General features: G+C 40.8%; 2 protein-coding genes across 15 annotated transcripts in view; one reads left to right on the forward strand and one right to left on the reverse strand.

Moving 5' to 3' along the window:
* The window catches only part of LOC133561307 (mucin-19-like), a 101,029-nt gene that overhangs the window by 49,951 nt on the left and 25,390 nt on the right, over window positions 1-25,688 (reverse strand). The window contains exons 19-29 of the mRNA XM_061914672.1: window positions 25,555-25,688; window positions 10,454-10,558; window positions 10,179-10,373; window positions 10,034-10,106; window positions 7,463-7,632; window positions 7,237-7,393; window positions 1,779-1,889; window positions 1,554-1,695; window positions 1,451-1,479; window positions 953-1,228; window positions 115-432 (exon numbers count right to left, since the gene is read on the reverse strand). The exon at window positions 25,555-25,688 is cut by the window's right edge and continues 5 nt beyond it. Of these exons, the coding sequence (XP_061770656.1) occupies window positions 115-432; window positions 953-1,228; window positions 1,451-1,479; window positions 1,554-1,695; window positions 1,779-1,889; window positions 7,237-7,393; window positions 7,463-7,632; window positions 10,034-10,106; window positions 10,179-10,373; window positions 10,454-10,558; window positions 25,555-25,688 (1,710 nt within the window). The remainder of the gene's footprint in view (window positions 1-114; window positions 433-952; window positions 1,229-1,450; window positions 1,480-1,553; window positions 1,696-1,778; window positions 1,890-7,236; window positions 7,394-7,462; window positions 7,633-10,033; window positions 10,107-10,178; window positions 10,374-10,453; window positions 10,559-25,554) is intronic.
* Window positions 1-25,688, forward strand: part of LOC133561169 (proton myo-inositol cotransporter-like) — a 250,512-nt gene that overhangs the window by 15,830 nt on the left and 208,994 nt on the right. For 9 of the 14 annotated variants that reach the window (XR_009808600.1, XR_009808589.1, XR_009808588.1 and 6 more), the window contains exons 3-5: window positions 10,040-10,119; window positions 10,186-10,328; window positions 10,421-10,484. The exons of 3 other annotated variants lie outside the window; for them this stretch is intronic. The gene's annotated coding sequence lies outside the window, so the exon portion shown is untranslated. Of the gene's footprint in view, window positions 1-10,039; window positions 10,120-10,185; window positions 10,329-10,420; window positions 11,869-25,688 lie in introns of those variants that run through there. 2 more of the 14 variants (XR_009808596.1, XR_009808594.1) reach the window with 2 other exon arrangements.

The following is a 25,688-nucleotide window of genomic DNA, read 5'->3' on the forward strand; positions in this document are numbered from 1 at the left end:
TGGAATCGGGTTGAATAAGAATCTCGATTCGGATGTGAATCGATTTTTTTCGTGCGCTCATAGTTTTTTTTAAATTAGAGGCTATGTCTAGAATAGGGTTTAATGATGTTCAACCTGGCGTTGTGGAGCTTTGCGAGGTTGTTGGTTGCGGCGTAGTCGGCGGCACACTGATGGTCGAGGTCTGTGCACTTGTGTGCATTGTTGTTGTGGTCCACGGTGTCGTTGTGGTCCACGGTGTTGTTGTGGTGGACTGTGTCGCCGTGGTGGACTGTGTCGCCGTGGTGGACTGTGTCGCCGTGGTGGACTGTGTCGCCGTGGTCAATGGTGTTGTAGTATTCGGGGCTGTGGTCCATTGTGTCGTGGTTGAGGATGTTGGAGTACTTGATGGATGCTCAGTTGAAGATGGGGTTTGTGCAGTAGGTGGTGGCGCCTCTGTAAAAATGCAAAGTTAGAATAGAAACCCAAACTGTATAAAACTTGAAATAAACTTCAACCAACCAACCAACCAACCTAACCTCCTGGGAACCAGCGTCCCTTGCAGTGGATATTTGTTTTTGCTCTATTTCTTTAGAATAAAATAGCCCTCTTGTGCAAAACTTGCAACGATTCGATCCGATTTCAATTACTGGTGTGGTGATTCTAATCAGAATCAATTCTTGATTCAACACAATTCTCGATTCAAACCGATTCTCGCAATGTCTTATTTGGTATAATTATAATTAAACTTTTTCAAAACAGGTTACAAGTTAGAAGGGCTCCTTCCAGTTGTACGGAGATGGCCTAAAACCGTATTTTAAAAATGGATTTTCTTAAAAACATTTTAAATAAATTTTTGAAAGTTATGAATCAATTTGAAATCGGGTTAAATAAGAATCTTATTTTTTGCATGATTATAGTTTTTTTTTTTTTTAATTAGAGGCTATGTTTACAATAGGGTTTAATGATGTTCAACCTGGCGTTGTGGAGCTTTGCGAGGTTGTTGGTTGCGGCGTGGTCGGCGGCACACTGATGGTCGGGGTCTCTGCACTTGTGTGCATTGTTGTTGTGGTCCACGGTGTCGCCGTGGTGGACTGTGTCTCCGTGGTGGACTGTGTCGCCGTGGTCAATGGTGTGGTCGATGGTGTTGTAGTATTCGGGGCTGTGGTCCATTGTGTCGTGGTTGAGGATGTTGGAGTACTTGATGGATGCTCAGTTGAAGATGGGGTTTGTGTAGTAGGTTGTGGCGCCTCTGTAAAAATGCAAAGTTAGAATAGAAATCCAAACTGTATAAAACTTGAAATAAACTTCAACCAACCAACCAACCTAACCTCCTGGGAACCAGCGTCCCTTGCAGTGGATATTTGTTTTTCCTCTATTTCTTTAGAATAAAATAGCCCTCTTATGCAAAACTTGCAAGAGGATAAATCCCAAATACCATAAAAATGGATAATGATTAATCTTGAGTACTTACCACACTTGATTGTTCCGTTTACACAAGAGCTGACAAAAAGAAGACACAGGTGAGTTACAAAAGTAGTATAATATTTATGTTCAGCCAATGGGATGGAACTCACCACTCAGTTCCTTGAATCATCACCACTCTTCTTGGTTGGATAATGGTGTTATTAAAATAGCAGGTGCAGTCCGTCAATTGGGTGCATATGCCTCTGTTTTCATCGTAGTATGGAGCGTCTTTGGAACATCTGGGATAGCAACCTTTTACGCACAAAGATGTGATCAATTTCTAATAACCAGCACTATTAAAAAATATATATATACATTTTTTTTCATAAAGATACCTTCCAGCTTGAACGAGGAATGGCTGCTTTTGCCACAGGTTTGGACTCGTCCACAGGCTTCATAGTGCCAGGTGCACTGGTCCTGCTCGTTGTAGTAGTCGCAGTAGACCGCTAAATTAACACAGTCATGTTACGTTGCATATTTATTTTGCTCAGGGACGGCCCCTACACTTCTGGGGGGCAAATTATTATAGGATTCCTGCATTAGTCTTTTTTATTTTATTTTTTTTAGAAACAGATGTTTTGTCTTGTATTGGGGTCTCCAAATTTCTACATGTTAACCGACAGATCACATCAAGCCAGTTATCTGCAAGTGTTTCAGAGTTTTTCTTCCTGTTACACACACACACACACACACACACACACACTAGTGACCTGGAGAAGTACAGATTTTATCTTTGAAAATAATTTCCGTCTTGAAAAAGGGGTGGACGGGGTCGTTTTATTTTTAGGGTGTACAAAATTCTACATTGCGTTAACTGACAGGGAGCACCAAGCGAATTATCCTCAAGCCAATCAGTTTTTCCTCCTATTAAACATTCACACCGTTGTGAAGTGAATTATATTTATATAGCGCTTTTTCTCTAGTGACTCAAAGCGCTTTACATTGTGAAACCCAATATCTAAGTTACAGTAAAGTCTTGCCCAAGGACACAATGGCATAGACTAGGATGCCGGAAAGCATGGGATCAAACCTGGAACCCTCAAGTTGCTGGCACAGCCGCTCTACCAACCGAGCTATACCGCCCGTTGTCCAGGGTAAAATATGTTTTTTGTCTTGAAAAAGAGGGTCTACATATTTTTACATCTTAACCAAGACAGAGCACCAAAAAAGTTATCTCCAAACGAGTCTGAGCTTTTCTTCCCGCCACTCAGACACAGACACACTAGTGTCCTGAAGAAATGTGGATGATTTTCTCTTACACAATATTTTTTGTCCTGAAGATAGAGGGATCATTTTATATTTGCGGTGTACAAGGCTCTACATCAGGGGTCGGGAACCTTTTTGGCTGAGAGAGCCAAGAAGCCAAATATTTTAAAATGTATTTACTTAAGAGCCATATAATGTATTTTTAACACTGAACACAACTAAAAGTGTGCGTTTTTAATTAAGACCAACATTTCTAGAGTATAATAGGTCTCTTATTCTTTGTATTAACGTTATTATTCTGAAGCTAATTTAGGAGGGGGCGTGGCCTGCGGGTCTGCAGCGGCCTCGAAATCAGCGACAGGTGTGTAAATGGCCCACCTGGGCCTTGTTGAAGTACCCCCAAGAGGGCTAGCCCTACACTAACCAATAATAAATAATTTCTTACCTTTAAGGCAACTTCTTGAACAGGTGCGGTAGAAAAAAGGATGGATGGATTCATATATTTTTAACGTTATTTTTAACAGTGTGATTACAAGTGGAATTATTCATTACTTATTGTGTCAAGAAGTGTCAGCTCAGATTTATCCGAGAGCCAGATGCAGTCATCAAAAGAGCCACATCTGGTTCCCTACCCCTGCTCTACATGTTAGCTGAAAGAGGGCACCAAACGAGTTATCCCCAAGCCACTCAGAGCTTTTCTTCCTGTCACTCAGACACACACCAGTGTCCTGGAGAAACGCGGAGGATATTGTCAAACAAAATTGTTTTTTCTTAAAAAAGAGGGGTTATCCATTATTTGAGATCTCCCGATTAGTAAATGTTAACTGACATGTCTTCATAACAACTTATGACCAGGCTTTTCGTCCTGTCACTCACGCACACCAGCGACCTGGAGAAATGCAGACTATTTTGTTGTACAAAATAATTTTTCGTCTTGGAAACGAGGGCCCATCCTATATTTGAGGTCTACTGATGCCTCCATGTTAGCTGACATGTGGTACCAAACGAGTTAGCCCTCAGAAGTTATCACTAAAACACACCAGTGACCTGGAGAAATGCAGACGATGTTCTCTTAAAAAATACTTTTTGTCTGGCAAAAGAAGGCGTTGTCTTATATGGTCGTGTAATATTCTGATCAGTAGGCTCTGCATGTTTACAACAATTTTTTAAAGGCCTACTGAAACCCACTACTACCGACCACGCAGTCTGATAGTTTATATATCAATGATGAAGTATTAACATTGCAACACATGCCAATACGGCTTTTTTAGTTGACTAAATTAAATTTTTTAATTTCCCGTGAGTTTCGTCTTGAAAACGTCGTGTAATGATTATGTGTACGCAGGACGTCATGCGTTTTTAGGAAGTATGAGCGCTGCGCACACACACAGCTAAAAGTCGTTTGCTTTAACGGCATAATTACACAGTATTTTGGACATCTGTGTTGCTGAATCTTTTGCAATTTGTTCAATTGATATTGGAGGAGTCAAAGTAGAAAGTTGGAGTTGGGAAGCTTTAGCCTTTAGCCCAGAGGTCGGGAAACTTTCTGGCTGAGAGAGCCATACAAGCCAAATATTTTAAAAAGTATTTCCGTGAGAGCCTAATCATTTATTTTTTTTTAACACTGAACACAACTAAATGCGTGCATTTTTAAGTAAGACCAACATTTTTAGAGTATGATAAGTCTCTTATTTGTTTTAATAACATTGTTATTCTGCAGCTGACCAACGATAAATAAAATACTTCTTACCGTTAATGCGACTTCTTGAACAGCTGCGGTAGACACTGGATGGATGGATTAATTTGCGTGAGAATGTTTTATATTTTGAAAGTTATTTTTGACACTGTGATTACCAGTGGAGTTATTCATTACTTACCGTGTTAAGCAATGTCAGCTAAGATTTATCTGAGAGCCAGGTGCAGTCATCAAAATAGCCACATCTGGCTCTAGAGCCATAGGTTCCCTACCCCTGCTTTAGCCACACAAACACATGGTGATTCCTTGTTTAAAATTCCCGGAGCTGAAACTTTACTATGGATCAGAGCGCGGTCAAGCAAACATGGATCAATCAATCAATCAATGTTTACTTATATAGCCCTAAATCACTAGTGTCTCAAAGGGCTGCACAAACCACAACACAAACAACTACGACATCCTCGGTAGGCCCACATAAGTGGCGAACTTTATCGTCGATTTTCTCTACTAAATCCTTTCAGCAAAAATATGGCAATATAGCGAAATGATCAAGTATGACACATATCAACCAATCAATCAATGTTTACTTATATAGCCCTAAATCACTAGTGTCTCAAAGGGCTGCACAAACCACCACGACATCCTCGGTAGGCCCACATAAGGGCAAGGAAAACTCACACCCAGTGGGACATCGGTGACAATAATGACCCAGTGGGACGTCGGTGACAATGATGACTATGAGAACCTTAGAGAGGAGGAAAGCAATGGATGTCGAGCGGGTCTAACATGATACTGTGAAAGTTCAATCCACAATGGATCCAACACAGTCGCGAGAGTCCAGTCCAAAGCGGATCCAACACAGCAGCGAGAGTCCCGTTCACAGCAGAGCCAGCAGGAAACCATCCCAAGCGGAGGCGGATCAGCAGCGCAGAGATGTCCCCAGCCGATACACAGGCAAGCAGTACATGGCCACCGGATCGGACCGGACCCCCTCCACAAGGGAGAGTGGGACATAGAAGAAAAAGAAAAGAAACGGCAGATCAACTGGTCTAAAAAGGGAGTCTATTTAAAGGCTAGAGTATACAAATGAGTTTTAAGGTGAGACTTAAATGCTTCTACCGAGGTAGCATCTCGAACTGTTCCCGGGAGGGCATTCCAGAGTACTGGAGCCCGAACGGAAAACGCTCTATAGCCCGCAGACTTTTTTTGGGCTTTGGGAGTCACTAATAAGCCGGAGTCCTTTGAACGCAGATTTCTTGCCGGGACATATGGTACAATACAATCGGCAAGATAGGATGGAGCTAGACAGTGTAGTATTTTATACGTAAGTAGTAAAACCTTAAAGTCACATCTTAAGTGCACAGGAAGCCAGTGCAGGTGAGCCAGTACAGGCGTAATGTGATCAAACTTTCTTGTTCTTGTCAAAAGTCTAGCAGCCGCATTTTGTACCAACTGTAATCTCTTAATGCTTGACATGGATCCCAACCGAATGTCAACCAGCAGGTTTCGGTGAGAAAATTGTGGTTAAAAAGTCGCCACTTACCGGCGATCAGCTGAGCTTGTGTCGTCCGTACAGCTGCCGTCGACACCCGTGAGACATGGCGTCAAGACACCCGTGAACACACCCCTCCGACTATCAGGTACTATTTAACTCACTAAAACACTAGCAACAAAATAGAAAGATAAGGGATTTCCCAGAATTATCCTAGTAAATGTGTTTAAAACATCGGAATACGTCCCAATGCTATCGCGTTTTTTTTTCTTTTTTCTAGTCCGTCGCTATCAATATCCTCAAACACGAAACTTTCTACTTCGCTCAAATTGATGGGTAAATTGTCGTTTTCTCGGTCCGAATCACTGTTTTTGTTGGAGGCTCCCATTAAAATCCATGTGAATATGTGAGGAACCCCCACACTTGCGACGTCATCGTCTGCGACTTCCGGTAAAGACGAGGCTTTTTCAGGAAGTACCAAAAGTGGCGAACTTTATCGTCGATTTTCTCTACTAAATCCTTTCAGCAAAAATATGGCAATATAGCGAAATGATCAAGTATGACACATATGACCTGCTATTCCCGTTTAAATAAGAAAATCTCATTTCAGTAGGCCTTTAAGTAGCTTGGATTACCATATTGACCTGAAAACAAAAACATTTTTTAAGACAAACTTTTAAAGACGGGTCATCTCATATTTGGGGTATATATTCAGTCCCTTTTCTGCCTGTCACTCACACACCCTAATAACCTGGCGAGATGCGACTGTTTTTGTCCGAAACACATTTTTTTGGGGGAAAAAGATGGTTTGTTTTTTATTCAGAGCCGTCTTACATATCCACCACAGTGGATATGTTTCTTTTACTTTTTATTCATAGCTGTATGTAGAAGTGTCTGGTTGTAACTGCTGCTTTAATGTCTTTAATGTCCTCTGTGTTCTTTGATGTTTGATGTTTCCCTCTTACACACATGGAAGAGGGATGTGTACCATGGCTATGAGTTGGTTGTTATTTTTTTTTTTTTTTCCCTTGGCCTCAGTCTGCACCTCCTCTCCAGGGCCCAGGCTAAGACCGATTTTTTTATTTTATTTTAATCTTCTATTTTTTTTTTTTTCCTCCCATCCCCCCCACCCCCCTCTTTGTTTACCTTTATCTCATCTTTTTTTGTAAGGGGCGCTGGAAGCCGGCAGACCCGTCAGCGATCCTGTTCTGTCTCCCTGTAATGTTTGTCTAAACTTGAATGGGATTGTGCTGAAAATTTTAATTTTCCTGAAGGAACTCTCCTGACGGAATGAATAAAGTACTATCTAATCTATCTAATCTAATCTAAGTCTTATATTCAGGTCAATATGAACAGTGGTAAACATAAGCATAGTTCTTAGTGGTTTATCATTACTTACGACACAAATCGGGCGTTCTCCATTTCACGCAGACATCTTTATCACTGCAGGCCTCTGCGTAGGCTGCCACGGCCGTGCAGAAGCCCAAGAACTTCCCTTCAAATTCACAGGAGCAGGACTCTTCCACGCAGCTGTGGTAGTAGGGCTGCGGGTCTACCTGAAGTTCGGTAGAACAACGTTGACGTATGACACCGGAAAAGGCCAGCTGCGTTGTCGGCAGTCCTACTTTGAGGTGGCAGTCTTTGAAGGCGTCCCCGGTCAGGATCATGCAGCGCCGCTGGGCCCAGGCCAAGCAGTAGGAGTTGTGTTCGCACGGGAATACGTTGGCGGTCACATCCGAACACGGAGGCGTGGCCGTTTTCCAGCTGTTTCCGAAGGCAAGGGGGTTTGCCATCACTGGAAACAAGTACGCCACTGTTAAGGTAGTGCATGATCAAACCTCAGCAAAAAACAATTTCTGTCCGTCGAAGACTTTAAAATGTTTATATCTGTTTGGAACTATGATAACAGGTCATCTACTAATTGGATTGATTCGGATGGTTCTGATGGATGGGTTGGGCAGAGCTCTGGGCACTCAGACTTTGATTATTTCTGAACTACATTGCAAACTGGATAATATCAAAGAGAAGTTTTCTGCCCTGCAAGGCGGAATTATGATCAATTTGGAGGCCGGGATGGACAACTAGGGCGGACTAAACCATTGCAATATGTCTGCTCGTCCCTAACCAAAACAATCCTTATCTACAATTCGCCTTCCATTAGCACTGGCCTTGGCTGGGAAATTCCTGTACATACCCCAGTGCAGTGGTTCTCAACCTTTTTTTCAGTGATGTACCCCCTGTGAACTTTTTTTTTTAATTCAAGTACCCCCTAATCAGAGCAAAGCATTTTTGATTGGAAAAAAAAAAGATAAAGAATTAAAATACAGCATTATGTCATCAGTTTCTAATGTATTAAATTGTATAACAGTGCAAAATATTGCTCATTTGTAGTGGTCTTTCTTGAACTTGGGGCGGCATAGCTCGGTTGGTAGAGCGGCCGTGCCAGCAACTTGAGGATTGCGGGTTCGATTCCCGCTTCCGCCATCCTAGTCGCTGCCGTTGTGTCCTTGGGCAAGACACTTTACCCACCTGCTCCCAGTGCCACCCACACTGGTTTAAATGTAACTTAGATATTGGGTTTCACTATGTAAAGTGCTTTGAGTCACTAGAGAAAAGCGCTATATAAATATAATTCACTTCACTTCACTTCAACTATTTGGAAAAAAAGATATAAAAATAACTCAAAACTTGTTGAAAAATAAACAAGTGATTCACTTATAAATAAAAATTTCTACACATAGAAGTAATCATCAACTTAAAGTGCCCTCTTTGGGGATGGTAATATAGATCCATCTCGATTCATGAACTTAATTCTAAACATTTCTTTACAAAAAAAGAAATATTTAACATCAATATTTATGGAACATGTCCACAAAAAATCTATCTGTCAACACTGAATATTGCATTGTTGCATTTCTTTTTATAGTTTATGAACTTACATTCATATTTTGTTGAAGTATTATTCAATAAATATATTCATAAAGGATTTTTGAATTGTTACTATTTTTAGAATATTTTTCTTTAAATCTCACGTACCCCTTGGCATACCTTCAATTACCCCCAGTGGTACGCGTACCCCCATTTGAGAACCACTGCCCCAGTGAGACCATCACAGCGAAACACTGATATCCCTTCCCCTTTCTTCAAGGACACCTGGGACGTTGAACTCACGGACTACTCATACACAGATATGCACACACACACACCATCCCAATCCTGTTGCAAGTTTTGAGGTTTTGTGTCGTAATATGTGCTCATATGTTCTTTTTTGCTGAAATTGTTACCTGTTCTCAAACTAAGCCCTGCCTCAATCCACACACCCCTTTCCTTCCTAACTCTTTCTGGGGCCCAACCCATCAGTCTTCCTGTTCTGTCTCCTCCTGTATACTGTCTGTTCTTGGACATGTTGTACCAAAAACTAATTTTGTTGTCCTTTTTAGCACCGTGACAATAATTCCATCCATCCATCCATCTTCTTCCGCTTATCCAAGGTCGGGTCGCGGGGGCAACAGCCTAAGCAGGGAAACCCAGACTTCCCTTTCCCCAGCCACTTCGTCTAGCTCTTCCCGGGGGATCCCGAGACGTTCCCAGGCTAGCCGGGAGACATAGTCTTCCCAACATGTCCTGGGTCTTCCCCGTGGCCTCCTACCGGTTGGACGTGCCCTAAACACCTCCCTAGGGAGGCGTTCGGGTGGCATCCTGACCAGATGCCCGAACCACCTCATCTGGCTCCTCTCGATGTGAAGGAGCAGCCGCTTTACTCTGAGCTCCTCCCGGATGGCAGAGCTTCTCACCCTATCTCTAAGGGAGAGCCCCGCCACACGGCGGAGGAAACTCATTTGGGCCGCTTGTACCCGTGATCTTATCCTTTCGGTCATGACCCAAAGCTCATGACCATAGGTGAGGATGGGAACGTAGATCGACCGGTAAATTGAGAGCTTTGCCTTCCGGCTCAGCTCCTTCTTCACCACAATGGATCGGTACAACGTCCGCATTACTGAAGACGCCGCACCGATCCGCCTGTCGATCTCACGATCCACTCTTCCCTCACTCGTGAACAAGACTCCTAGGTACTTGAACTCCTCCACTTGGGGCAGGGTCTCCTCCCCAACCCGGAGACGGCATTCCACCCTTTTCCGGGCGATAACCATGGACTCGGACTCGGATAATTCAAATTCTATTTTATTTTAACGTACCTGCAGAGCCACGTATTTGAAGATCATTCATCTCGTTGGAATCGAGGTTTCCGCAAAGGCCGCATACCCGACGCTGGTTGACAAATGTAAGTCGTTCGTAAAACTGCAGGAAGTGACCATGCGGTTCATACTGTTTGTCTCTCACCCTCCAGGTGGAAGACAGCTCCACGGTGATGCGGGTGTGTTTGTCCCAGATGAGAGTCATGTTCCTGCTCGGCACCAAGATCACCACGTAGAGTCCCACAGTGTGGGCGGTGTAGAGTGAGCTCTCCGGCAGAGACGAGGCCGTATGAAGGTATCTGGTCACCCCCGTGTCGCTCAACGTTAACGTGACTTGGTCCTTAAGAGGAGGAAGTAACGCCGACTCGTGTTATGTTACAATTTTAGCGAGAAGAGTGGCGTGCGGGAGAGAAGGTTCACCTTTATTTCCAGAGTGACGGTGCGAGAGCAGGTGAGGGCTTCATCGCAACAAGGTACACTCTCCACTCTGACAGAAAAAGTACCCTTTCCTGTTCCACAACCATCCTGAAACACAAATAGTGGCCTTAAAGCAGTGGTTCTCCAATGGGGGTACGCGTACCCCTGGGGGTACTTGAAGGTATGCCAAGGGGTACGTGAGATTTTTTTGTAAAAATATCAAAAAATAGCAACAATTCAAAAATCCTTTATAAATATATTTATTGAATAATACGTCAACAAAATCTGAATGTAAGTTCATAAACAGTCGACCACACAATTCTTTTAGACCGCCTGAGGCCGATTTCAAAAAGCCACGGCCCTCTGACACCCCTTCTTAACTGTCTATGCGACGTCAAGGCTTGGTTAGCCCAGAATTTTTTAATAACGAATGAGGGAAAAACGGAAATTTTAGTTTTTGGTCCGGCCCTCACTGACTTGGGACCATTGCAAAATGATGTGCGTCCCAAAGTCACCAACCTTGGCGTCACTATAGACAGCCATTTTAAACTTGACAAACAAGTCAATGGCGTTTTAAAATCGTGTTTTTATCACCTTCGTCTTTTAGTAAAGGTTAAACCGTTTTTATCTTTTAACCTTTTTGAACAAGTCGTGCATGCTTTTATTTCAAGTGGCCTGGACTACTGCAATGCACTTTATGCTGGCATTAGCCAAAAAGCTCTCTCCCGGTTGCAGTTAGTCCAGAACACGGCAGCACGACTTTTAACAGGGACCAGGAAACGCCAACATATAACCCCAATTCTTCAGAGTTTGCACTGGCTCCCTGTCCATTTTAGAATTAATTTTAAAACATTGCTGTTTGTTTTTAAATCTTTACATGGACTGGCACCTCAGTATATCTCGGATCTCATCCAAATTTACATTCCTGCGCGCGCTCTGAGGTCCGAGAGCCAGTTCCAGCTCGTGGTGCCCAAGACCAGACTTAAGACCAGGGGAGACAGGGCCTTCTCTGTGGTCGACCCTAAGCTCTGGAACACTCTGCCCCTCCATGTTCAAACTGCTTCCACAGTGGAGTGTTTTAAGTCTCGTCTTAAGACCCACTTTTATTCTTTGGCTTTTAACACTACGTGAGTTGTGTGGTCCTCTGTCCTCTGTGTTTTTTATACACTTTGATTTCTATTTTACTGTTTTAATTGATTTTACCTTTTAAAATAGTTTTAATCATATTTGTTTATATGTATATATATATATTTTTTTATATTGGTTTTATATTTATTAATTTTTTGTTTTTATTCAGTCATTGGTGGAGCATAATATTGTTTTTTTTAAAATATTGTTTTTAACATGGCTGTGCAGCACTTTGGAAACGTTATTGTTGTTTAAATGTGCTATATAAATAAAGTGGATTGGATTGGATTGATAAACTGTGAAAAGAAATGCAACAATGCAATATTCAGTGTTGACAGCTAGATTTTTTGTGGACATGTTCCATTAATATTGATGTTAAAAATTTCTTTTTTTTTGAAGAAATGTTAAGAATTAAGTTGATGAATACAGATGGATCTCTATTACAATCCCCAAAGAGGGCACTTTAAATTGATGATTACTTCTATGTGTAGAAATCTTTATTTATAATTGAATCACTTGTTTTTTTTCCAACAAGTTTTTAGTTATTTTTATATCTTTTTTTTTTACAAATAGTTCAAGAAAGACCACTACAAATGAGCAATATTTTACCCTGTTATACAATTTAATAAATCAGAAACTGATGACTTAGTGCTGTATTTTACTGCTTTATCTCTTTTTTTCTTCAACCAAAAATGCTTTTCTCTGATTAGTGGGTACTTGAATTAAAAAAAATGTTCACAGGGGGTCACTGAAAAAAGGTTGAGAACCACTGCCCTTAAAGCATGGGATTCCACGCTTCTTCCACTGAACTATGAAAGCATGCAGGGGCCATTTTGATATGTTTCTTTTTCAAAACCATTAGGGCTCCCCTCAATTTTGGTGAACCTTAAAGGTCCCTCTGACCCAAATGGGTTCCCGTTAATAAATTATTAAAACTCAGTCATATTATTATATTTAACTTTCAACACTTAAATATAGATCAGCTCCAGATCTATCTGTTGCCATCAAGTGTGATATTTTTTTGTTTTGTTTTATGCAGTTTTCCCCCCAAAGAAAACACAGTCTTCTACAGAAAAATGACCAAATATGCAGTATTGTCCACAAAATATTTTTTTAAATGGAATATTTGATGTGAAACAATTAAAGCCTGACATAGGTAAATAATTCATAACAACAATGCTTCTGACTCATCGTTTTTTTTTAACAATGACAGTCTAAAGGTCATGGGGATCTAATAGGGCCCCGACTCATAAAGGTGTTCAAATATATAAATTATATATTATTATTTTTACTCTCAAAGCTTGAATCTGTAGAAATATATCCGATTACAAATTTTAATTTTTTTAAACAACACTTTTAAAATAAAAATAAAAACAGCATGCAAAGAAGCTCTGTGTTAACAGTGTCAATTTTGCAACATGTTCTGGTTACGTTACACCTGTTTGCTCTTTTATTCCAATGTAATGTTCTTTTTTTTTTTTATATTTAGCATTTTTTAAATTAGCTGTGGGCCTCAAATGGCCCCAGGGCTGCCTTTTGGACACCCTGCCTTACACCCCTGGGTTTCCTGCACATTGTGCCTGTGAACATTGTTATCAATCATAACATTAATTGTACAGTAGCGATGGGTAAATGATGTCTTAGAGAGTGTATGGCACACTCACTACCTGTATCGACACTGCCCTGATACTGTGTTAGTGTTTCATTATGGTGGATTCTGTTGGTTAAAAAAAGGTCACTTCATTTGACCTGCCAATTAAAATTAATGGTTGGATTATCTGTTTATTAAAATCCCTGTTGCTGCAATAGTCACAGCTATCCTTGCTGGGGATTGTAAGGCAATATAGATTAATTCATGACAATAACACTAAATTTAAGTAAAAATAAAAAAACACATTAAATACATTTAAAAGTTACGCTTTTGAAGGATATCATAACAGCCATAACAATACAATTGTTGACAGGAAAGTCCAAGCCTTTACAAAAAAAGGTACAAATCGATTCCATGCAATTGAGCGGGAAACAAAATAGACCAAATAGAAAACAAAATGTTTATTATTCTTGTGTAAATATTTAGTCTTGATATTTTAAGAAGTGGCTGAATTTTCCCCGCCAAATAAAACATTTTATTTTTATGAATAGTTGTGCAGAAAGGAGTATAAAACACTCAACTGTGGTCAGTGAGCCAAATTAGAAAACAGGAAAATAACATTGACCAAAGGGGTAGAAAATGCATGGATGGATGGATGTTTGGCGCTGTAAGATGAAAATGATCCTATGATTTAGATTGATGATGAAGATGTCAATCAATCAATCAATCAATCAATCAATCAATGTTTACTTATATAGCCCTAAATCAGTAGTGTCTCAAAGGGCTGCACAAACCACAACACAAACCACTACGACATCCTCGGTAGGCCCACATAAGGGCAAGGAAAACTCACACCCAGTGGGACGTCGGTGACAATGATGACTATGAGAAACCTTGGAGAGGACGATGTAAACTATGTAAGATGCGGTACACATTGAGTCAATTGATACACGAGCTGTATCGGTCACCTGTTTGTTTCTTAAAGTGACACACACATTGAGGCATCAACAGGACAGTATCAATGTCCAAACTCTTTCTTAATGCATTGACGCGTCTGTATCGTTTGACCCATCACTATTATACAGTAAAAAGCAAGACTAATTATTTAATGGTCCCCTATTATGCAAAATATTTGAATGTTAGCGGAAATGTGTCCTTATGAGAGAAATATTTACACCCTACTTGCCAACCCTCCCGGATTTTCCGGGAGACTCCCGAAATTCAGCGCCTCTCCCGAAAACCTCCCAGGACAAATTTTTCTCCTAAAAATCTCCCGAAATTCAGGCGGAGCTGGAGGCCACGCCCCCTCCGGCTCCATGCGGACCTGAGTGACGTGTATAAAGAGCGTGTCTGCCCAATTACGTTATAACTGTAGAATGATAGAGGGCGAGTTCTTGGTTTCTTATGTGGGTTTATTGTTAGGCAGTTTCATTAACGGCCTCCCAGCGCGGTTAAAACCACACACAACAACAGCGGTCCGTTTTCGTCTACCGTAAAGCAGTTCGTCGGCCTAAACAGCAATGTTGTGACACTCTTAAACAGGACAATACTGCCATCTACTGTACATGCATATGGTTAGAAAAAACAAGGATGGATAATTCAACCCTTAACTCAAAAATGAGTAGATGAGTGTTATGTGTGTGTAATTGTGTAAACAAATGAACACTGAAATTCAAGAATTTATTTTATATATATATATATATATATATATATATATATATATATATATATATATATATATATATATATATATATGTAGGTGTGGGAAAAAATCACAAGACTACTTCATCTCTACAGATCTGTTTCATGAGGGGTTCCCTCAATCATCAGGAGATTTTAATGGAAGCATTCACATACAATGGTTTATATAGAGCACAGAGTGGGTGGGTACAAGCAGGCGTAGGGTGTGGTGATTGGCTCATGTGTTACCTAGGAGGTGTTTCCGTCTATGGCGGCATGTTGAAATGATTTCACTGCGCTTGTTGAGAGATGATAGATCTGGATGATATATAATAAACAGTTTCTCTTTTAAGCATAGGTTGCATCTTTTATTACCACTGTTGTAAGGTGTGCTGGATGCAAGAATTTGCCATGTTATTGAATATTCAACATTATTGTCTTTGAGGTTCCAAATATGTTTGCTGAGTTCTGTAGAATTCTGCAAAGTCTGGTTTCTAAAGGAGGCGTTGTGATTATTCCATCTTGTTTTGAACGCTCCTTCGGTTAATCCTACGTACGTGTCGGATGTGTTAATGTCCTTGCGTATTACCTTTGCTTGGTAAACGACTGATGTCTGTAAGCACCTTCCGTTGAGAGGGCAATCAGGTTTCTTGCGACAGTTACATTCATTATTGGTTTCAGAGTCGTTTAGTCTGGGGGTAGGCAGTCCTTTTGCAATTGCTTTGTTGTGGTTTGAAATGATTTGTTGCATGTTATTCATACAGCTGTAGCTCAATTTAATGTTGTTCTTGTTGAATATTTTTCTTAGGGTGTTGCCTTTGGGGAAATGTTTGTCGATCAGAGTGAGGAACTTGCGGCCGATGTTGGTTGAGACGTCTTTGCTGAATGGCGGATTGAACCAGATGATGTTTCGTTTTCTGCTCTTTTTTGGTTGGTTTCCTGGGGTGGGTTCATAGGTAAGGGTGAAGTTGTATCCGCTTTCATCAAGTGCTTTCTGGTACGGGGGGGTTGCTTGGTCGAATTCAGCTTTGCTGGATGACAGCATCGATAGTCTTTTATTAATTCCGGTAGGTATTCTTTTCGTGGTGGTGGGTGGGTGGTTGCTGTCGTGGTGCACGTATTGGAGTGTTGTGTTGGGTTTCGTGAATGGTTGGTAGCTGTTATTTCTCAGGTTGAAAGTGACGTCGAGGAAGTTGACGGTTTGCTTGTTGGCTTCAATCGTGATCCGTAGGCCGTTTTCTTTGAAGATTTGGCATATGCGCTTCTTGGTGTTCTCGCTGCTCCTTGGCGAGGCGCGGCACACTGCCAGTCCATCATCACGGTAAATGCCAAGGTTCAGGTTGAGGCCAGCAAGCTGGGAGAGGAGGAAACTCCCAACGAGTTCGCACGTTTCTGCGCCGTCAAAACTCCCCATAGTAACGTCAAATGTGGAATTGTTCTTTTTTTGCCATGGTGTACTGTTGTGGATGAGTATGGAGTTCTTTGCGTGGATGATGATGTTTCTTTCGTTGCCTGTGATTGAGTCGTAGTCCGAGGCGAAGTTTAGTGCTTGGGTCAGTAGGTCTTGCGTGATGGAAGGGTAAAATTCTTCGATGTCGAAGGAGATAAAGTTGTGTTGTTGTTTGTCTTGGATGTTGTTGAACCATTTGATTACTGCTGCTGTATTTCTCCATTGGTTGAGTGGTGTTTTGTCCTTGATTTTTGCGTTGATTCTGTCCAGGATTATTTTGCTGATTTTTCCTATTTCGGATTTAGTTGGGTTTATTAGTCGGCATGTTGGGTTATTTGCGAAGTTGGGTTTGTGGTCCTTCAATGTGATGAAGGCTTCTTTGTTGGCTGTGGCGTCCACCCTGTCCTCAATGTCCAGTTCGGTTGCAATCCGCTTGTTTTCCAGGTGGATGTTCTGTAAAGTGTTGGGTTGCGCTTTTTTGTATGATTTGGTGATGCTTTTGTCCAGTAAAGAGTTATGTTCTGGTATGTCCATTCTGTAGAAGTTTGTGGTTTTATCGGCGGCTATGATGAGGTTGCTTACTTTCTTGATGCGCTCCGTGTCATTTTTCAGCTTGGTGAGGAATGGGTTGTGGGCTGGCTTAAATTTGACTGATTGTATCATTTTGAGCATGTCGTTCTCAAAGTCCTTTAATTCCTTGACTGTGGGTGGGTTCTTGGTAGATTTGAATCCGTAAGTTTCCTTTTGCGTTCCTTTTGTTTCAGGGTGGAGGAAAAAGTGTGCTTTCCACCGCATCCTTCTTAGGAAGTGTTCCGTCTTTTCTATGAGTCTTTGCTTGTAGTCTTTCTGCGCGGGTATGGGAATGTTCTTCGTGGAGTAGTCGATGCTGAACTTTTCCATTTCGGATCGTCGTACAGTGCTCAACAAATGTCAATTTGGAGCGGAATATGTCTTGATTGGATTATCCAGAGAATAGTGCTCGATACCGTGGTAGAGCGCAATATGTAGGTGTGGGAAAAAATCACAAGACTACTTCATCTCTACAGATCTGTTTCATGAGGGGTTCCCTCAATCATCAGGAGATTTTAATGGAAGCATTCACATACAATGGTTTATATAGAGCACAGAGTGGGTGGGTGCAAGCAGGCGTAGGGTGTGGTGATTGGCTCATGTGTTACCTAGGAGGTGTTTCCGTCTATGGCGGCATGTTGAAATGATTTCACTGCGCTTGTTGAGAGATGATAGATCTGGATGATATATAATAAACAGTTTCTCTTTTAAGCATAGGTTGCATCTTTTATTACCACTGTTGTAAGGTGTGCTGGATGCAAGAATTTGCCATGTTATTGAATATTCAACATTATTGTCTTTGAGGTTCCAAATATGTTTGCTGAGTTCTGTAGAATTCTGCAAAGTCTGGTTTCTAAAGGAGGCGTTGTGATTATTCCATCTTGTTTTGAACGCTCCTTCGGTTAATCCTACGTACGTGTCGGATGTGTTAATGTCCTTGCGTATTACCTTTGCTTGGTAAACGACTGATGTCTGTAAGCACCTTCCGTTGAGAGGGCAATCAGGTTTCTTGCGACAGTTACATTCATTATTGGTTTCAGAGTCGTTTAGTCTGGGGGTAGGCAGTCCTTTTGCAATTGCTTTGTTGTGGTTTGAAATGATTTGTTGCATGTTATTCATACAGCTGTAGCTCAATTTAATGTTGTTCTTGTTGAATATTTTTCTTAGGGTGTTGCCTTTGGGGAAATGTTTGTCGATCAGAGTGAGGAACTTGCGGCCGATGTTGGTTGAGACGTCTTTGCTGAATGGCGGATTGAACCAGATGATGTTTCGTTTTCTGCTCTTTTTTGGTTGGTTTCCTGGGGTGGGTTCATAGGTAAGGGTGAAGTTGTATCCGCTTTCATCAAGTGCTTTCTGGTACGGGGGGGTTGCTTGGTCGAATTCAGCTTTGCTGGATGACAGCATCGATAGTCTTTTATTAATTCCGGTAGGTATTCTTTTCGTGGTGGTGGGTGGGTGGTTGCTGTCGTGGTGCACGTATTGGAGTGTTGTGTTGGGTTTCGTGAATGGTTGGTAGCTGTTATTTCTCAGGTTGAAAGTGACGTCGAGGAAGTTGACGGTTTGCTTGTTGGCTTCAATCGTGATCCGTAGGCCGTTTTCTTTGAAGATTTGGCATATGCGCTTCTTGGTGTTCTCGCTGCTCCTTGGCGAGGCGCGGCACACTGCCAGTCCATCATCACGGTAAATGCCAAGGTTCAGGTTGAGGCCAGCAAGCTGGGAGAGGAGGAAACTCCCAACGAGTTCGCACGTTTCTGCGCCGTCAAAACTCCCCATAGTAACGTCAAATGTGGAATTGTTCTTTTTTTGCCATGGTGTACTGTTGTGGATGAGTATGGAGTTCTTTGCGTGGATGATGATGTTTCTTTCGTTGCCTGTGATTGAGTCGTAGTCCGAGGCGAAGTTTAGTGCTTGGGTCAGTAGGTCTTGCGTGATGGAAGGGTAAAATTCTTCGATGTCGAAGGAGATAAAGTTGTGTTGTTGTTTGTCTTGGATGTTGTTGAACCATTTGATTACTGCTGCTGTATTTCTCCATTGGTTGAGTGGTGTTTTGTCCTTGATTTTTGCGTTGATTCTGTCCAGGATTATTTTGCTGATTTTTCCTATTTCGGATAGACTAATAAACCCAACTAAATCCGAAATAGGAAAAATCAGCAAAATAATCCTGGACAGAATCAACGCAAAAATCAAGGACAAAACACCACTCAACCAATGGAGAAATACAGCAGCAGTAATCAAATGGTTCAACAACATCCAAGACAAACAACAACACAACTTTATCTCCTTCGACATCGAAGAATTTTACCCTTCCATCACGCAAGACCTACTGACCCAAGCACTAAACTTCGCCTCGGACTACGACTCAATCACAGGCAACGAAAGAAACATCATCATCCACGCAAAGAACTCCATACTCATCCACAACAGTACACCATGGCAAAAAAAGAACAATTCCACATTTGACGTTACTATGGGGAGTTTTGACGGCGCAGAAACGTGCGAACTCGTTGGGAGTTTCCTCCTCTCCCAGCTTGCTGGCCTCAACCTGAACCTTGGCATTTACCGTGATGATGGACTGGCAGTGTGCCGCGCCTCGCCAAGGAGCAGCGAGAACACCAAGAAGCGCATATGCCAAATCTTCAAAGAAAACGGCCTACGGATCACGATTGAAGCCAACAAGCAAACCGTCAACTTCCTCGACGTCACTTTCAACCTGAGAAATAACAGCTACCAACCATTCACGAAACCCAACACAACACTCCAATACGTGCACCACGACAGCAACCACCCACCCACCACCACGAAAAGAATACCTACCGGAATTAATAAAAGACTATCGATGCTGTCATCCAGCAAAGCTGAATTCGACCAAGCAACCCCCCCGTACCAGAAAGCACTTGATGAAAGCGGATACAACTTCACCCTTACCTATGAACCCACCCCAGGAAACCAACCAAAAAAGAGCAGAAAACGAAACATCATCTGGTTCAATCCGCCATTCAGCAAAGACGTCTCAACCAACATCGGCCGCAAGTTCCTCACTCTGATCGACAAACATTTCCCCAAAGGCAACACCCTAAGAAAAATATTCAACAAGAACAACATTAAATTGAGCTACAGCTGTATGAATAACATGCAACAAATCATTTCAAACCACAACAAAGCAATTGCAAAAGGACTGCCTACCCCCAGACTAAACGACTCTGAAACCAATAATGAATGTAACTGTCGCAAGAAACCTGATTGCCCTCTCAACGGAAGGTGCTTACAGACATCAGTCGTTTACCAAGCAAAGGTAATACGCAAGGACATTAACACATCCGACACGTACGTAGGATTAACCGAAGGAGCGTTCAAAACAAGATGGAATAATCACAACGCCTCCTTTAGAAACCAGACTTTGCAGAATTCTACAGAACTCAGCAAACATATTTGGAACCTCAAAGACAATAATGTTGAATATTCAATAACATGGCAAATTCTTGCATCCAGCACACCTTACAACAGTGGTAATAAAAGATGCAACCTATGCTTAAAAGAGAAACTGTTTATTATATATCATCCAGATCTATCATCTCTCAACAAGCGCAGTGAAATCATTTCAACATGCCGCCATAGACGGAAACACCTCCTAGGTAACACATGAGCCAATCACCACACCCTACGCCTGCTTGTACCCACCCACTCTGTGCTCTATATAAACCATTGTATGTGAATGCTTCCATTAAAATCTCCTGATGATTGAGGGAACCCCTCATGAAACAGATCTGTAGAGATGAAGTAGTCTTGTGATTTTTTCCCACACCTACATATTGCGCTCTACCACGGTATCGAGCACTATTCTCTGGATAATCCAATCAAGACATATATATATATATATATATATATATATATATATATATATATATTTATATATAGCTAGAATTCACTGAAAGTCAAGTATTTCTTTTATATATCGAGATATATATATATATATATATATATGTAGGTGTGGGAAAAATCACAAGACTACTTCATCTCTACAGAACTGTTTCATGAGGGGTTCCCTCAATCATCAGGAGATGATTGAGGGAACCCCTCATGAAACAGTTCTGTAGAGATGAAGTAGTCTTGTGATTTTTCCCACACCTACATATTCCGCTCTACCACGGTATCGAGCACTATTCTCTGGATAATCCAATCAAGACATATGTATATATATATATGTATATATATAAATGTGTGTATATATATATATATATATATGTGTACATATATGTGTATATATATAAATGTGTATGTATATATATGTATATATATATATATATGTATATGTATATATGTATATATATATATATGTATGTATATGTATATATGTGTGTATATATATATATATATATATATATATATATATATATATGTGTATATATATATATATGTGTGTGTGTGTGTGTATATATATATATATATATATACATATATATATATATATATATATATATGTATATATATGTATATATACATATATATATATATATATATATATATATATATATATATATATATATATATATATATATATATATATATATATATATATATATATATATATATATATATATGACTTGGTGAATGGTGAATCTAGGGGGAAATATACTCCTCACATCTTTTATACTCCGCCCCCACCTCCCGAAATCGGAGGTCTCAAGGTTGGCAAGTATGATTTACACTCACTTTTGTTGGAGGAGGCACTCAGTCACTTTTTAAGGTTGTTTTCAGGATGTGATGAAGGAAAAATGTCCTTCGTCTGACATGAAAGACGGCCCAACTTCATGGAGGACAGTTTTGTAAAAGAGCAGGCTTTTTTTTTGATTGATAGATTGATACTTTTATTAGTAGATTGCACAGTTCAGTACATATTCCGTACAAACAAGTTTTCCAACTTGTTTAAGTCAAGGTCCACGTTAATCAATTTTCTGTACGTCTTAAAATAAAGCCTCGCGCTTTGATAACTTTGTCAGTAAGCCGCAGGCAAGATATCTGAGTTTAAAAATTAACAATGATAATTCCGCGAATAGGATAGAATGTGAGTGTAATATTAGGAATGTAGCTCACATAGCTATGCAGTTTTGCAAACATTTGTGTCCACCTGCCCCACTCCTCAAAATTACGCTGTTATGTGTGATATATGACAATATTTCTTAACCATAGGGCCATGTTTGGTCCGCAAGCGCCCCCTAGAGGGCTGCCAAAAAGTGTCTGTTTTTCAGCTTTGGGCCGTATGGACCGAAGCGGCACTCAGTTGTAATACACTTTTTCACCACTCGTGGCAGTAATGACAATATCAAACAAAACAGAATAAGTCTGGTGCTAAACTAATAAGTTTCTTAAGCGCAAAAATTATGACTAAAGTGGTGAAGCTGAATTTTCATTTGTACTTTTTATTATTGACAGTTTATTTAAAAACATTATTTATGAGCTACTTTGTGTGGATCTACACCTGACATCCACTGTAATGAAACCAAGTACAAGAGCTTATCTTGTCGATACTACTATGATTACGTCTATTTTTTATCATCACAAAATCTTGTCTTTTTTTAAAATTGATATTATGTTTATAAACTCTGGAAGTAAGTCCCTGGACACATGAGGTCTTTACATATGACCAACGTATGATCCTGTAACTACAAACCCCGTTTCCATATGAGTTGGGAAATTGTGTTAGATGTAAATATAAATGGAATACAATGATCAAACACTTATATGGAACATCCCACAGGTGTGCAGGCTAATTGGGAACAGGTGGGTGCCATGATTGGGTATAAAAGCAGCTTCCATGAAATGCTAAGTAATTCACAAACAAGGATGGGGTGAGGGTCACCACTTTGTAAGCAAATTGTCGAACAGTTTTAGAACATTTCTCAACGAGCTACTGTAAGGAATTTAGGGATTTTATCATCTAAAAGTTCAGACAATCTGGAGAATTCACTGCACGTAAGCGATGATATTACAGACTTTTGATCCCTCAGGCGGTACTGCATCAAAAAAATGACACAACTGTGTAAAGGATATCACCACGTGGGCTCAGGAACACTTTATAAAACCACTGTCAGTAACTACAGTTGGTCGCTACATCTGTAAGTGCAAGTTTAAGCTCTACTATGCAAAGCCAAACCCATTTATCAACAATATCCTGAAACGCCGCCGGCTTGGTTGGGCCCGAGCTCACCTAAGATGGACTGATGCAAAGTGGAAAGGTGTTCTGTGGTCTGACGAGTCCACATTTCCAATTATATTTGGAAACAGGACGTGGTGTCCTCCAGAACAAAGAGGAAAATAACCATTCGGATTGTTATAGGGGCAAAGTTGAAAAGCCGGCATCTGTGATGGTATGGAGGTGTATTAGTGCCCAAGGCATGGGTAACTTACACATCTGTGAAGGCACCATTTTTATTTTTATGAATTGTTGCGCAGAAAGGAGTATAAAACACTCAATTCTGGTCAGTGAGCCAAATTAGAAAACAGGAAAATAACATGGGGCATGGGGGTGTATTAGTCCCCAAGGCATGGGTGGTATGGGGGTGTATTAGTGAAGGCATCTGTTGCCGAATGCTGAAAGGGTTTGGAGCAACATATGCTGTCATCCAAGCAACGTTATCATGGACGCCCCTGCTTATTTCAGCAAGACAAGTGTTACAACAGCGTTGCTTCGTAAAAAAAGAGTGTGGGTACTTTCCTGGCCCGCCTGTAGTCCAGACCTGTCTCCCATCGAAAATGTGTGGCACATTATGAAGCGTAAAATAAGACAGCAGAGACCCCGGACTGTTGAACAACTGAAGCTCTACATAAAACAAGAATGGGAAAGAATTCCACTTTCAAAGCTTCAACAATTAGTTTCCTCAGTTCCCAAACGTTTGAGTGTTGTTAAAAGAAAAGGTGATGTAACACAGTGGTGAACATGCCCTTTCCCAACTACTTTGGCACGTGTTGCAGCCATGAAATTCTAAGTTAATTATATAAAAAAAAAAAAAAAAAAAAAAAAAAGTTTATGAGTTTGAACATCAAATATCTTGTCTTTGTAGTGCATTCAAATGGATATGGGTTGAAAATGATTTGCAAATCATGGTATCCCGTTTATATTTACATCGAACACAATTTCCCAACTCATATGGAAACAAGGTTTGTACTTGGTATCAGATCCATACCCAAATTTGTGGTATCTTTCAAAACGTATTTAAGTATCAAACAATAGAATAGCAGTTAAGTTAAAGTACCAATGATTGTCACACAAACACAAGGTGTGGCAAAAATATTCTCTGTTACATTACATTTTAACAGAAGTGTAGATGGAACATTTTAAAACAGAAAGTTTTAAAATAAAATTTAAGTGGGGACGGCGTGGCGCAGTGGGAGAGAGTGGCCGTGCGCACCCCGAGGGTCCCTGGTTCAATCCCCACCTAGTACCAACCTCGTCACGTCCGTTGTGTCCTGAGCAAGACACTTCACCCTTGCTCCTGATGGGTGCTGGTTAGCGCCTTGCATGGCAGCTCCCTCCATCAGTGTGTGAATGTGTGTGTGAATGGGTAAATGTGGAAGTAATGTCAAAGCGCTTTGAGTACCTTGAAGGTAGAAAAGCGCTATACAAGTACAACCCATTTATTTATCATTAAAGTAAGCAGATATTAACAATAATGAACAAGTAGATTAATAATCCATTTTCTACCGCTTGTCCTTCATAATTTTGACAAAATAATAGAATGTGAAACGACACAATATGTTATTGCATATGTCAGCAGCCAAATTAGGAACCTTTCCTTACTTACTACCAAAAGACATGTTGTCTAGTATGTTCATTGTTATATTTAAGGACAACATTTTTCTTTGATTGCAATAATTGATTGATTGATTGATACTTTTATTAGTAGATTGCACAGTTCAGTACATATTCCGTACAATTGACCACTAAATGGTAACACCTGAATAAGTTTTTCAACTTGTTTAAGTCGGGGTCCACGTTAATCAATTCATGGTAATAAGAAACATATGTTTAATGTACGGGCTTCACGGTGGCAGAGGGGTTAGTGCGTCTGCCTCACATTACGAAGTTCCTGCAGTCCTGGGTTCAAATCCAGGCTCGGGATCTTCCTGTGTGGAGTTTGCATGTTCTCCCCGTGAATGCGTGGGTTCCCTCCGGGTACTCCGGCTTCCTCCCACTTCCAAAAACATGCACCTGGGGATAGGTTGATTGTCTGTCTATCTGTGTTGGCCCTGCGATGAGGTGGCAACTTGTCCAGGGTGTACCCCGCCTTCCGCCCGATTGTAGCTGAGATAGGCGCCAGCGCCCCCCGCCACCCCAAAAGGGAATAAGCGGTAGAAAATGGATGGATGGATGGATGTTTAATGTACCGTAAGATTTTCTGCTACAATAAAGCCAATAATGCCTTTTTTGTGGTCCCCTTTTATTTAGAAATGTGTCACCGAAATACATTTTGGAACTGGTACCGGCACTAGTTAGGATTCTATGTGTGTACATGTTTACTGTGTGACGTTGCCTTTTTTTTAATATCAAGTTCATTTTAGTGTAGTGTTAGTTGTTGCTTTCATTAGTGAAGCTCTAGACACAACAAATTAAGAGTGTTACCAACAGGGGTTATTTTGTGAAACACATTTTTAGACCTATTAAGAAAAAAAAAAAAGGAATGTTCTTACCTCGACAAGAGTGTATTGACAGTGTCCGTCAAAGCGGTACCATTTGGAGTCAAAGGTCTGAATGTGTCCATTGCCAAATAGTTGACACTTCTCGGTACACGGCTCACTTATGCATTGCCACTGGCCCCTGTAGC

The sequence above is a fragment of the Nerophis ophidion genome, linkage group LG10, assembly GCF_033978795.1.
Source record: "Nerophis ophidion isolate RoL-2023_Sa linkage group LG10, RoL_Noph_v1.0, whole genome shotgun sequence".
NCBI lineage: Eukaryota > Metazoa > Chordata > Actinopteri > Syngnathiformes > Syngnathidae > Nerophis > Nerophis ophidion.